This window comes from Cylas formicarius, unplaced genomic scaffold, assembly GCF_029955315.1.
Source record: "Cylas formicarius isolate icCylForm1 unplaced genomic scaffold, icCylForm1.1 PGA_scaffold_6__28_contigs__length_40554024, whole genome shotgun sequence".
In the NCBI taxonomy this organism is placed as follows: Eukaryota; Metazoa; Arthropoda; class Insecta; order Coleoptera; family Brentidae; genus Cylas; species Cylas formicarius.
The window spans coordinates 14,045,920-14,059,209 of NW_026844347.1; the positions used below are offsets into that span (position 1 = coordinate 14,045,920).

The 13,290-nt window shown below is 32.7% G+C and overlaps 1 protein-coding gene across 1 annotated transcript in view; it reads right to left on the minus strand.

Annotated features, from left to right (window-relative positions):
- Positions 1-3,950: 3,950 nt before the first annotated feature.
- LOC132703052 (receptor-type tyrosine-protein phosphatase N2) overlaps positions 3,951-13,290 on the minus strand; it is a 59,610-nt gene continuing 50,270 nt past the window's right edge. The window contains exons 18-20 of the mRNA XM_060672092.1: positions 10,033-10,222; positions 9,790-9,973; positions 3,951-5,186 (exon numbers count right to left, since the gene is read on the minus strand). Coding sequence (XP_060528075.1) covers positions 5,067-5,186; positions 9,790-9,973; positions 10,033-10,222 — 494 coding nt within the window. The 3' untranslated portion in view covers positions 3,951-5,066. The remainder of the gene's footprint in view (positions 5,187-9,789; positions 9,974-10,032; positions 10,223-13,290) is intronic.

The window sequence follows — 13,290 nt, forward strand, 5'->3', positions numbered from 1 at the left end:
AGCTGCGGTATGATCCCATTTTCCATTTATGTTACTTGCTGTCGTTCGGCCAACCCTGATAATTGTTAACTCTAACGAAATAAATTACCGCAGCTTTCAGTTAGGCTTTGGAAATCACCGCATAGGTTATTACTTTTCATACATACACATATACTTCCATAACGTAGAATCAGTTTTTTTTGGAGAATAGAAGTTAAAATTGAATACTCGGGACACACAATAAAACATTTTTTCGTAAATTATTTAACGAACTTAGACTAATAAAATTTATAATATAATTTTAAGAACACCGATTTACAACAATACATTCTTTGCGTTTTCTGGCTATAATTATTTTGTTAAGCGCCGCATTTTCATAACAATACTTTGAGAACGACGTAAATTTTTATTTACTCTTTATAATTTTTTTCGATTTAGGGAAACCTGGTCAATGAACAGATATGTATTTAAGAAGGTTTGGGATGTATATTTTTGAATAAAATGCGTTGACGTGATATCAAAATCGGAGGACACTACTTTGCGAATAGTAAAATTTCTAAACAAAAAATATTTTCCAAATTCGTCTAATTAATGTCATTAATTGTTTGAACAATATTTATATCCTTATAAAAATAGCCGATTTCGATATCGCGATAGTATTGTATAGTATATACCTACGGCCAATTAGATAGAGGCCTGCGATCTTAAGCTAACCCTCAATATACAGGATGGAAGTTTTTATTGAGTGTCGCTTATTGTCTGAGCGTTACTAGATTTGTCATGATTTAAGCGGAAGTTTATTTCTCTTGTTTATCTTGAGGGGGGGCCAATGGTTGCGGTGGCAGCGCTTTCAAGATGGCGTGCACTTCCTCTGCGACGGCGGTCAGCACGAATTCAAACTGTTGTTTCGTCGCCACCTGATGAATTTGATGTAAATTTTAGGGTGGGGAAACAAAGAGCTCGGTAATAGTACTAAACTATCAAATAAACAGTTCTCATTTGTACTTTGATACTCACCTCCCGAGTTTGTTCAATGGGATAGACAAAAGTTGTATGTTCTGAACATATCAATAAATACAAAAAAACACCATGTATATTTCTAGTTAAGATGAAAGTATTTTTTGACCATATTTCAAAAATGCAGTTTCTGGGTATTCAGTTTAGCCGTTCTCGAAGTAACTTCAGTTTATTATTCAAAAGTAAAATTTAATGATTAGATAGGCCAAATATTTTTAAATTTTTCAAAGTTGATTTCCTCCATCACGTAAGGTTTTTTAAGTCCATTTATTTTTGGAATTTACTGGATTTTATTGTATATTTCATACCCATTTTCAATGACCAGCAGAAATCTGCCATCATTGCAATATTCCATCGACATGATATCTGCGTTCCATTTCTTTTCTCAAAAATTAATTCAAAAATGTTGCGTGCTTGAAGCAAAAAAAACATTGTTTCTATTAGTTTAGTCACTATAACTACAAAAATATAAAAAATACAATATAAGAAAATTTTTGTTGCCCTGTGTAATCAATCATCAATCAGGACAGACAATTTCTGAATGAAAATGAGGTTTTACGTAGTTCATTCTATGTGCGAAACTTTCTTGAATATGACGGTGTGCAAGTTTTATAACTATGTAAAAATCATGAAAATTAATTTTTATTTCAAAGATGGTAAGAAATAGGTATATGGAAACTTCAAAAAAATTTGGTTAGTTTCTGTCCTAAAATTCTAAAATTAAAGGATATACAGGGTGTGTCATTTAAAAAAACTCAATAAACCGCGATTCTAAAACCCCCGTACAAAATCTTATTTTTAATTTAATTTAATTTAACAACAATGTCTCCAAACAATTCCTGAATATGCTTTAATTTTATTAATAAAGAATCTAAGTTTTTTAATACTTCTTAGATATTCCGGAAAATTATTGAACATCTTCATAGTAAGCAGAAGGGGCTTTGTCCTATATTGCTTCTTGAATGCATTCGAGAGAGCTAGGGTTATGCACATCGTCAGCCAACATCATAATTCCATAGATTTTTATTTAATTTAATATTTAATAAATTAATTTAATTTGTCCAAACTCCAATATAGTACTAAGCCTTGAGTTAACCTTACATAATTAAACAATAGTTTCAAAATTCTGATCTGAAGCACTTGATCAGTATTAACATTAGGTTTACCGCTTGCTCCCCATAACGGCGAGACGAAAATAGCATTATATATATATATATATATATATATATATATATATATATATATATATATATATATATATATATATATATATATATATATATATATGATGACACTATATTCCGGGATATCATCCGTTCGCTTGTTGAACTCCGACTGGAATCCTGCAGACGTTTCGGCAAAATTTCACTTGGCATCTTCAATGCTCGCGCTCCGAAAACACTTCGAACACTGAGTGTTCGAAGTGTTTTCGGAGCGCGAGCATTCTGGAAAGCGATTGTGTGATAATGTTTGCAACTGGATTGCATTCTACTCTGTACCTGTGTAAATATTGTTGGGGTGAACATTGTCTCGGATGATTGATTCCCATATTGGTGAGTCACGGTTAAGAGTTTTTGATTGCTTATCGATTTCTATAGATTCTCTGATTTTTCGTAGGTAGAATTGTTTTAGGCAACTGCTTTATTTGTCGTAATCTTAAATCTCTTTCACGTTCTTTGAGACTAATTGATATTTTTCGTCGAGGCTCTCCAATGTGTTCTTTGCCGCGTATACATAGAATGCTGTAAACACTTGGCATTTCAACCGAAATTTTCGGATTGACGGATTTGACGGATCTAAGATGTTGAGAGATTTTTGGACAAGTGGTAAATCTGGTTTGGACTTTATACTTCTTTAGAACTTTTGATATGTGCTTAGTGATGTTTTGAATGCAAGAAAGGACCACAGTACCAAGTTGCTTTCGGACTCATTCTCTTTGGAAGGTTGCGGTGAAGTGTATTTTTTAATTAATAGCTCTAATGTGGAAATTATTATAGAGAAGAGCAAGTGTAAGGTTTGTTAATTCTGGGTTCAGTGATTCGGGTTGAGAAAGTTATACGGCTCTGTAAAAAAGAGAGTTGATAACCGATGATTTTTGGACCGGACGGTGATGCGACAATGCATTTCGTGCGTAGGTTTTCTGTAAAGAGAATCACCTAATGTTAGGTAAATAGTATTACAGTAGCCTGAAGCAGTTCCTTTGAAAAATTAAAAAACCTTTGAATAAGCTTAGGTACGCTTATGATACCATTACTATTGCCAGCAGCTTGGAAATACTATAGCTACTTATGAATATAGTGACAATCAGTCAGCATGGAATATGGCTTAAATATAAACTTAAATAAAAGTAAATATATGGTCTCTTACACTACCTCATACGCTGCTCCTTCGCTGCTGTGTCTTTTCTATCCTACTTTATGGTATAGAATCTTGGACCTTAACAGAAGCAACTACGAAAAAAGCGTTTGAGATATGGCTCTACCGCAGGGAAGTGCCTCGAAGAATGCAAAAAGGAACGGAAATAATTAATACAAGAAAAATAAGGAACTCGAATACCTATGTCACATAATGTGGTACGAGAAAAAATACAGACTACTGCAAGAAACATTACAAGAAAAATTTCCAGGGAAACGTCGACCTGGCAGGAGAAAAATTGCCAGGTTAAAGAATCTTAGAACTCTTTTTTTCTTCAACAATATGTCTTTTTCGAGTAGCGACGAACAAAATTGTTATAGCCGGAATGATCGCCAACATCCGAACCGGATGGGTACCCGAAGAAGACAATTTGGAGAAATGCGAATCAGGGATATCTGTAATATATTCCATACTATTAACATTTGAATAGCGTAATTTAAAAATGTAAAAATCGATAGACCGGCCATCGATTTATTAATTTTTACGAATAGGGATCAGGTTGAAAAATTTGGGTCGAAACTAAATAATAACAACTAAAATGCTGTTTGTATACATATTCATTCTGCTAGTCTAATTTTTGAAATAGGATCAATCAGTACACAGATAATAATTAATCATCTTCATTAAGTATATAATATTATCGTTATAACATCTTATTCTGTAATTTGACAAAATATATTTGAATATTATAATATAGCTTAAAACCTTTGTAATTATACCTCTCTCTATGATTAAAACTCTCTTATTAGTTGAACATGTAGAAATAAATATCAGTCGGGATCATTGTATCTAATTGTCGGTTTCCAAAATTGTGTCCGCACTTTTGAGAGGCTGGATACCAAAAATACGGAACAAATAAGAAATCATCATGAAGTGGGAAGCTGCGGTATGATCCCATTTTCCATTTATGTTACTTGCTGTCGTTCGGCCAACCCTGATAATTGTTAACTCTAACGAAATAAATTACCGCAGCTTTCAGTTAGGCTTTGGAAATCACCGCATAGGTTATTACTTTTCATACATACACATATACTTCCATAACGTAGAATCAGTTTTTTTTGGAGAATAGAAGTTAAAATTGAATACTCGGGACACACAATAAAACATTTTTTCGTAAATTATTTAACGAACTTAGACTAATAAAATTTATAATATAATTTTAAGAACACCGATTTACAACAATACATTCTTTGCGTTTTCTGGCTATAATTATTTTGTTAAGCGCCGCATTTTCATAACAATACTTTGAGAACGACGTAAATTTTTATTTACTCTTTATAATTTTTTTCGATTTAGGGAAACCTGGTCAATGAACAGATATGTATTTAAGAAGGTTTGGGATGTATATTTTTGAATAAAATGCGTTGACGTGATATCAAAATCGGAGGACACTACTTTGCGAATAGTAAAATTTCTAAACAAAAAATATTTTCCAAATTCGTCTAATTAATGTCATTAATTGTTTGAACAATATTTATATCCTTATAAAAATAGCCGATTTCGATATCGCGATAGTATTGTATAGTATATACCTACGGCCAATTAGATAGAGGCCTGCGATCTTAAGCTAACCCTCAATATACAGGATGGAAGTTTTTATTGAGTGTCGCTTATTGTCTGAGCGTTACTAGATTTGTCATGATTTAAGCGGAAGTTTATTTCTCTTGTTTATCTTGAGGGGGGGCCAATGGTTGCGGTGGCAGCGCTTTCAAGATGGCGTGCACTTCCTCTGCGACGGCGGTCAGCACGAATTCAAACTGTTGTTTCGTCGCCACCTGATGAATTTGATGTAAATTTTAGGGTGGGGAAACAAAGAGCTCGGTAATAGTACTAAACTATCAAATAAACAGTTCTCATTTGTACTTTGATACTCACCTCCCGAGTTTGTTCAATGGGATAGACAAAAGTTGTATGTTCTGAACATATCAATAAATACAAAAAAACACCATGTATATTTCTAGTTAAGATGAAAGTATTTTTTGACCATATTTCAAAAATGCAGTTTCTGGGTATTCAGTTTAGCCGTTCTCGAAGTAACTTCAGTTTATTATTCAAAAGTAAAATTTAATGATTAGATAGGCCAAATATTTTTAAATTTTTCAAAGTTGATTTCCTCCATCACGTAAGGTTTTTTAAGTCCATTTATTTTTGGAATTTACTGGATTTTATTGTATATTTCATACCCATTTTCAATGACCAGCAGAAATCTGCCATCATTGCAATATTCCATCGACATGATATCTGCGTTCCATTTCTTTTATATCTTAGTGGAACCTCTCACCTATATCGATGCAATAAACAAGTCAACCACTTTACTCAAAATAGCCACTGAAAGATCCTAAAGTTAACCTAAGTCTCCCACTAAATCATTAAGGTCTGATTGTGAAAATAACTGTGGTTTCTGAGAAACATATAACATATATATAACCAAAATCAGAGTATCTTTATCTCTTTCAAGTTCAAAAAACTGCGGGTATTTTCTTCTAAATTGGCTGAATTCTCAGGTAATGGAACATCTGGACCATGGAGATTCAGATAGAGAATGTCTTAAAAATTTTTAGTGTTTGCGCATACAAAAATAGCATTCATCATGGTGATTTGCTGGCTCTCTCCATACTATAGGTTCCATTATTCCAATGTTTTAAATCTTCTCCACATACCTCACAAACGTAAACGTAGTATTGTTTTTTAAGCAGGTACTTTCACGTCTAAAGTTTTTGACCACAAGAGAACTACTCAAGTAGCAATACGGATCTGGAATATTATTATTATTATATTATTATTATTTTAAAAAGAAAGTTTAATGCACAATGCTCAATAATCTCACGCATCGACTGCATAAAACAAACGCAATTACTTACACGCGCGGCATTGTTTTGACTATATTTAATTTCGGGGATTCTCCGCTAATATTCTGCAAATTTATGCAAAATGTATGCCCGTGGTCTAACAATTTAAAAGAATATTATGCAATGTTCCCATTTTTAATACAATAAATCTATCATATCAAAAATTAATTCAAAAATTGCGTGATGGAAAAAAATTTTTTTTTTCTATTAGTTGAGTCTTTATAACTCCAAAAATGTGAAAAATACCTAACCACAAAATCTTTGTGGACTTGTGTAATTTATGAACGTATTTTAACGGGTATTGTGTGATTTAAATACCGTTGACTTACTCTTATGGGGTTAATTAAATATTATGGTAGACCAAAAAATATAAATATGTTAAGGATTGAAAACGAAACAGAAATCATCCCGATTTTGTTATGTAAGTAAGTTAAGAAAAAACCTAACATTTTACTTTTTTAACGCCTCGTTGAAGTTGTTTATTAAATTCAATTTTTGATTAATAAACCCGAGTTATTTACTTTAGTTTAAATATATTTTTGAAATTGGGTTAAAAAGTAGAAATACACAGGATGTTCCATTTGTTTTTATTGGTACGTTAGGAAGTAATACACAAAAAATCGTACAGCATTTGCATAAAAGATTTTTGCCTATCTCCTTAATAAACGCTGTATGCAAAACATAAATGAAAACCCTGTACGTCAAAATCTTCTGACGTCTACTATGGCCTACTGCTATAAATAAAGTAAAAATGTTTTATTTTATTTAATTTAATTTTCAAAACCACTTTATACTAATATATACTTCTGAAAAGCTTACATGGTTTCCAACTAATATAAAAAATAATATACAGGATGTTACATTGTTAATATACATGTTTCCTTCTTCATAACTAATAAGCGCTTAGAGCAACTAAAGAAACAAACTATGCCACTGGATTCTACCGAAAAATCCTATAAGAACGTTTTTTTAAGCTCTCTAATAATTTAAAAGAGAACGGAGACACGAGGGTGGTCCCAAAATCGATAGTTTTGGGTTTCACCCTGTGTCTCATGATAACTTTGTTGAGGGCATCTTTAATTTCACAAAAAAGTAGCAAAGTATAGCGTAAACGGCGACTTGCTATCTTCAAAAATAACCGAGATACCCCATAAAAGTGTCCAAAATGAGATACAAAGTACAAAGACTTTCCACAAAATTTTGAATATAAATAAATTTAAATGCAAATTGAAGGAGTTTCTTTTGAGTAAGCAATAACAATGGCAGTGGATTTTTATGCCATTCTGATGCTGTTTGGGGACCGTTTGAGAGGTTTCTGACATAACTGACTTTAAAATTTATTTATTTTTTCTAATAGTGACCTGTTCTGAAATAAAAAGAATTCAAATAGTTAGAATTTTTGAGGAGAAGAGATTGAGTATGAATAGCACACATTTATTTTATTTGAATTATTTATATCTTTAAATTTTGTACTGTTAATTTTCGCACAGAAGAAACTGCGTTCTTATTTAAGAAATTGACGTTTTCTCGTGAATGGTTAGTTCAGATTCTAAGAAAATGCCTTTTTTATATGATGGCAATCAGATTAAAAACATTTGTTTTAATAATGAAGATTAAAAAAGCTTTAATTCTGGAAGCGCCTACAAAAAAACTTTACTTACTAATGAGACGTTTCAAAAAAATCGTGAATATTATGACATCAAGTTCGTGTGATCAATTTGATATAAATTATCGGGTCTGACCAATGTAATAATTACATAATCACAAAATAAGCGTCATGGTGAACAATTTTGAAGTGATATCGACCTATAATAAACTTCTTTTGGTGGCCTGGGTATTGAAACAAGGATTTTACAGATTAAAAACTCGATTAAGCAAATTGCAAAAAATCAGTGATGAATTCGTTAGGAGACCTCCCCGAACGACAAAAGACTTCAACAAAATCGAGCAAAAAATATTTAACTTAGGAAAGGAGTTTTATTTACACGTATGTTGAAAATTAGACATTTCTTTTGGATGACGAATTTACTTCGTGTTTTGAAAATTTTTGAATTTTATGTCAAAAGTGGCGCAGATTTTAATATAATTTTCGTATTCTCCGAAGCCAAAGTCTTTCTAACATATTTGAAATTGAAGGCTGTGTTTTTATAATTTTATCGTATTAGGCCTGAAAAAAAGTTAGCTTGGTATATGGTTACCTATTTAAAAAAAAATCTAAATTTCAGGAAAATATTTTTTTTGGAAACTAATGTTTGGGGGTTTTATGTCTTTTTATAGTTATTTTTTAATACAAGAAAATATATTAAATTAAATTAAATAAAGTAAAAAAAGAGATTTTCAACAAAATAGTTATATTAGTTATTATTTATAAGATTTGCAAAAAAATGTGAAAGACAGTCAATTGCAGGTGTCGTTTCTGTAGTGCTCGGTTGTTTTTACCTCTCATGTTTCGTCGTCATCTTCATGGTCAATTAATAGCTGTATAGCTTTTTAACAATTGAAAAACTAATATTGCAAAATCAAAAACTTTTTGATATGTATAAAAAATTACCCTTTCTTTAAAATTCTAAATACAGTAAAACTACAATAATGAGGTCTTCAGGTTCTCTTTGTGAAAAAACGAGTTTGAACGATTTTTTAATTTATTATTAATTAATTTATTTTTAAAATACCAAGAAGGACCGATAAAGTAGATCTCCTTCTATACGAAAATCAACAGCAAATATATATAAATATATAAAAAAAGATTTTTTTTTCCCACGAAGATCGGTTCGTTATACAGATTGCTTGGAATGTGACACTTTTATGTGAAGTGATAAGATGCTACCTTATTCCTAACTAGACTAAAAATTCCACTGGCCTTCCGCCAATGACAAGGTAAGTTTATTTGGAATTTTTTAAATTCAAGGCCTCAATTTTTATGTACCATAAAAGGTTGACAGATCTTTAAAATTATTTTCCCATGTTTCATAACTCACCGCATATATGAAATCAAATTTCTGGTTAACCATTGACGAATAATTCTAGAATAGTCACTGAAAGCGCCATCTAGCCGGGAATACATATCCCGTCGCACATTGAAAGGAAGACTTTATATAGAATCATATAATTCCTCATTGGAGATGTTAACTAAACGACCAGCATTTAATTTAATTTATAAAAAGGACTTGTTATTTGGTCTCCAAAATTCCAACACACCTTTACATCTATAATCCAATGGGGATTATCTCTTGCCCCGTATCTACAATTTTGAGATAATAGAACCCCATTGGTGGTGAATGTAGCCTGATCAGTAAACATAATCTTCTTCAAACAATGACTGTCATTTAAAAAATTACCTTGCCAATATATAGGGGTGTCTTCGTCTTAGATACGACACACTGTTGAACAATATAATATTTTGAAATCTTTATCTTAAGTTTTTTTAAAATATTTTCACCATGTTCATCTTATATAAAAACAAACAGACCACCCTGTACATGTATCACTAACCTGTAAGATTAACACTATTTTAATTAAACCTGCTCACCATCTTTGGACGTTGATCTCTCAAATGTTCAAGCGTAGCTGCAATGTCGATTTCTTTGGCTCCTTTCGCCATCCTGCTCAGCACCATATCAATGAGGCAGTAAGTTCCAGTTCGACCAGCGCCGTCGCTACAATGCACGACTATTGGACAGGATCGACCTCGGTACGATTTATTTACTTTTCGCCTGGAAATGTTGAACTTTGCAAACGCCTTCCCAGCCACACAGTACACATTTTGAAATACCTGAATTCGAGGAGAGCTTTGGTGGAAATCGGAACGCCAGCCTCAAGCCAAGATAAGAAGTGGAATTGGGTGACCGTTCTTGTCTCACTGGTCCTCACGTTTTTTAAATAAAACGATCTGACCAAGTAATCGTCACACCATATATGTTCACTCACCAGATGTACTTCGTAAATCTGATAGACTTCCGACCCTTCAGAAAACGTTAATTTTTCAAAGAAACTTTCAGAGGCTACTGCAATATTATTTACAAATCTTCCGGATTCCTCCTGCGGTGGTAGTTTATAAATAAAAATCATCCTGTTGGCTTCTTCAGAGCTATACTGAAACTACCTCCCATTGTACAATGTACCTGCCTATATATTGTTGGAGAGGGGCGGAGCTAAACGATCGGCATGAACATTGTTGCGGATATCAGTCATCAGTTGCGGATGACTGATCCCCATATTGATGGAACGATTGTTTAGTTGCTTATAGATTTTTCGTTAGTAGAAGAATTGATTACATTCAAGAATGTTAGTTTTATCGATTTTAAGATTTGATGTACAGTTTCGTGATTGTATTCGGCAATGCTGTAAACTCCTGGTATGTCAAACTGAATTTTGTCTTTAGCGCATCGAAGACGTTTTGTTGAAGTGTATTTTGTGTATTGTGTATAAGATGTCTGATGCGGACAGTATTAGAGAGAAGAGCAGATATAAGTTGTTTTAATTCTGGGTTCAGTAATTTCAGTTGAGATAGTTTTACGGCTCTGTAAACAAGAGCGCTGATAACAGATGATTTTTATGTATCGGTCTGTATGCGTAGGTTTTTTGTAAACAGAATAATGTTAGATAATGTTAGATCTGATTTTCTGTTGATAAAAATATATATGAATGGGAGACTATTATTAGCTCCTAATTCGATTGTAAAAGTACAACTGAATATTAGCACAAATCAACGCCGAATTTCATTCGATTAGACCAAAATACTTTTTTTCTTATATCTAAGAAAAATTCGGACGACTAACGAAATAATTCGACCCTTCCAGGTGCAAGTATTCAAAGTGTCTACAGACAAATAATCAAATCAGTTTCTGAAGAAGCCACCACCATGTTAGAAATCCAGAAGACGTGTAGCCCCAGGTTTAATAGCCTGCGGAAGTTTCTCTGATACGATGTTTACATATAAGAAAGATGATTTTACTAACAATTATGAAATTTAATAAGTCAAAAATTAATAGAAGTTTCTGCGTTTTACGGGCTCAGTTTTTGATGGTGTCACGAGCGAACAGCGGTGTGTGCTCGGGCGTACGCTGGCAACGGAGCGAGATCAAAGGCGTCGCTTCTCTGGGGGATGGCTAGAAAATTCCTTCCTTCTCCGTGCGTCTTATACAAGCGGAGCGCCGCACTCACTTCGGTCAGTTGAAAAGAGAAGTAGAAGCGCAAATATAAATTATTCTTCCTCTTGTCAAGCACTATGTCTTTTTAGAATGTTGGTGGTCAATCTTAGCATGCTACGCGCTAATCTCAATAGTGAACTGGAATTGATGCTATCCCAGTCTTGGAAATTTTTCATCCATGTATTTCTTTGACCTGGACCGTGCCTTGCATAATATTTTATAGTAAACGGAGTTTCCTACCTTTCGTCACATGCCCAAAATACTCCAGCTTTCTTTTCTTAATTGACGTGACCGTATTTCTACATTAAGAACTCTTTTCGTCCATGAAACCACTAACATATGCTTGTAGGACCACATTTTAGAAGCTTCAAGGCGTTAGATATGTTCTGTTGTTATGTTGTAGGAGAATTCTATGTGTTCTGTCTCACACTTCGTTTGATACTAACTGCGGATGAGTCTACTCTGTCTATTCTTACAACTATAAATTTGAGATGACACGGATATTTTCCCCATTCCACCCTGTATATTAATGTTTCATATCGAACAGGATCAAAAGCCTTTTGAAAATCTATAAAGCAAGTATAAAGATCAATTGATACATCTGCACTTCTCTGTGCCAGAACTATAATGTCAAACAGAGCTTGTCCCGAAACCATCGAAATTGAGATTCAGTTAAGTATTCCTCAAATTTAAAGTAGAGTAGACCGTGGATTATTTTTAGGAATATCTTTAATAAGGGACACATCCAGATAATAGTTCTATACTCGCTTCATGTTTTAGCTGCCCCTTTATTATTTCTTTTAGAAAAAAGTATTGAATTCAAAAGTGATAATTTAAACTTGTTTTGAAATATACAAATATATGGGAGATCAGACTTTTTAAAATGCGTCCAAAATTCCCTGGGTTTATTATTTTATAGTTTTGGTGCTATTTCCGACAGCTGTAATTTTATTATGCCAACAATTTTATAAAGTAGTACATTCTACACTTTTCTCAAAGTTATAAGTTATATATATTATAGTATCGCAATAAGCATAGAAAAATAAAAATAAACAGGTAAATTTTTAATTGTGTAAAAAAAATGTTTCCATTCATTCCATTTGAGTTGGCATTTCTTAAAGCCCACAATATTATTGAAGTATAAATATTTTTTTCAGATCGCATCTTTTAGTGCAAATGTAAGTTGGCCATGAGAATAAATAATTATTACTTAGATTTACTTAATGTCACAGAAAACCCACATAGAAGTCTACGATAAATGTCCCAAGACAATTATTTCTAAGAGTCCTGTGAATAATATTTTGCGAAAAAATAAGATGCATCCATGTACGACTTCATCAAGAACTCAGATGAATATTTCGAATATGTTTAATTTTTTTAATACTCTCCAGAAAAATGGGTTTTAAATGTTTGGGGTGCTGCAATGGCAAATAACGTTGTAGGGACTCATTTTAGAACAGAGGTTGTTAATGTTAAGACACAGAGAATGTGAATATGAATGTGAAGCCCTTGCCCATCAGGTCACGAACTACTTAAATAATTTATTTCCTCAACAGTGGAGAGTAACGTGTGGTCCGATTAGGTTGCCACCTAGATCTTCTAACAAAAATGGACTATTTTCTGTGGGAACATGTTAAAGACCAGATATATAAAACAGTTCTCCACAACAAAAGAGGAGACGACATAGAGGACAGAGTGTTAGTTATGTTAGAGCGTATATCGAAGTCGGTGGGAGATATTTCGAGCAATAAAAGTTTAAATTGTTTTTCCAAAGTTGCGCAGTTCATAATTTTATTTTTGTTTAACTTTGGGATTTAATAAATTATTTCCGCATTACACTTTGTATTTAAACGTAACGAATCTTATTATCGAAAGAATTA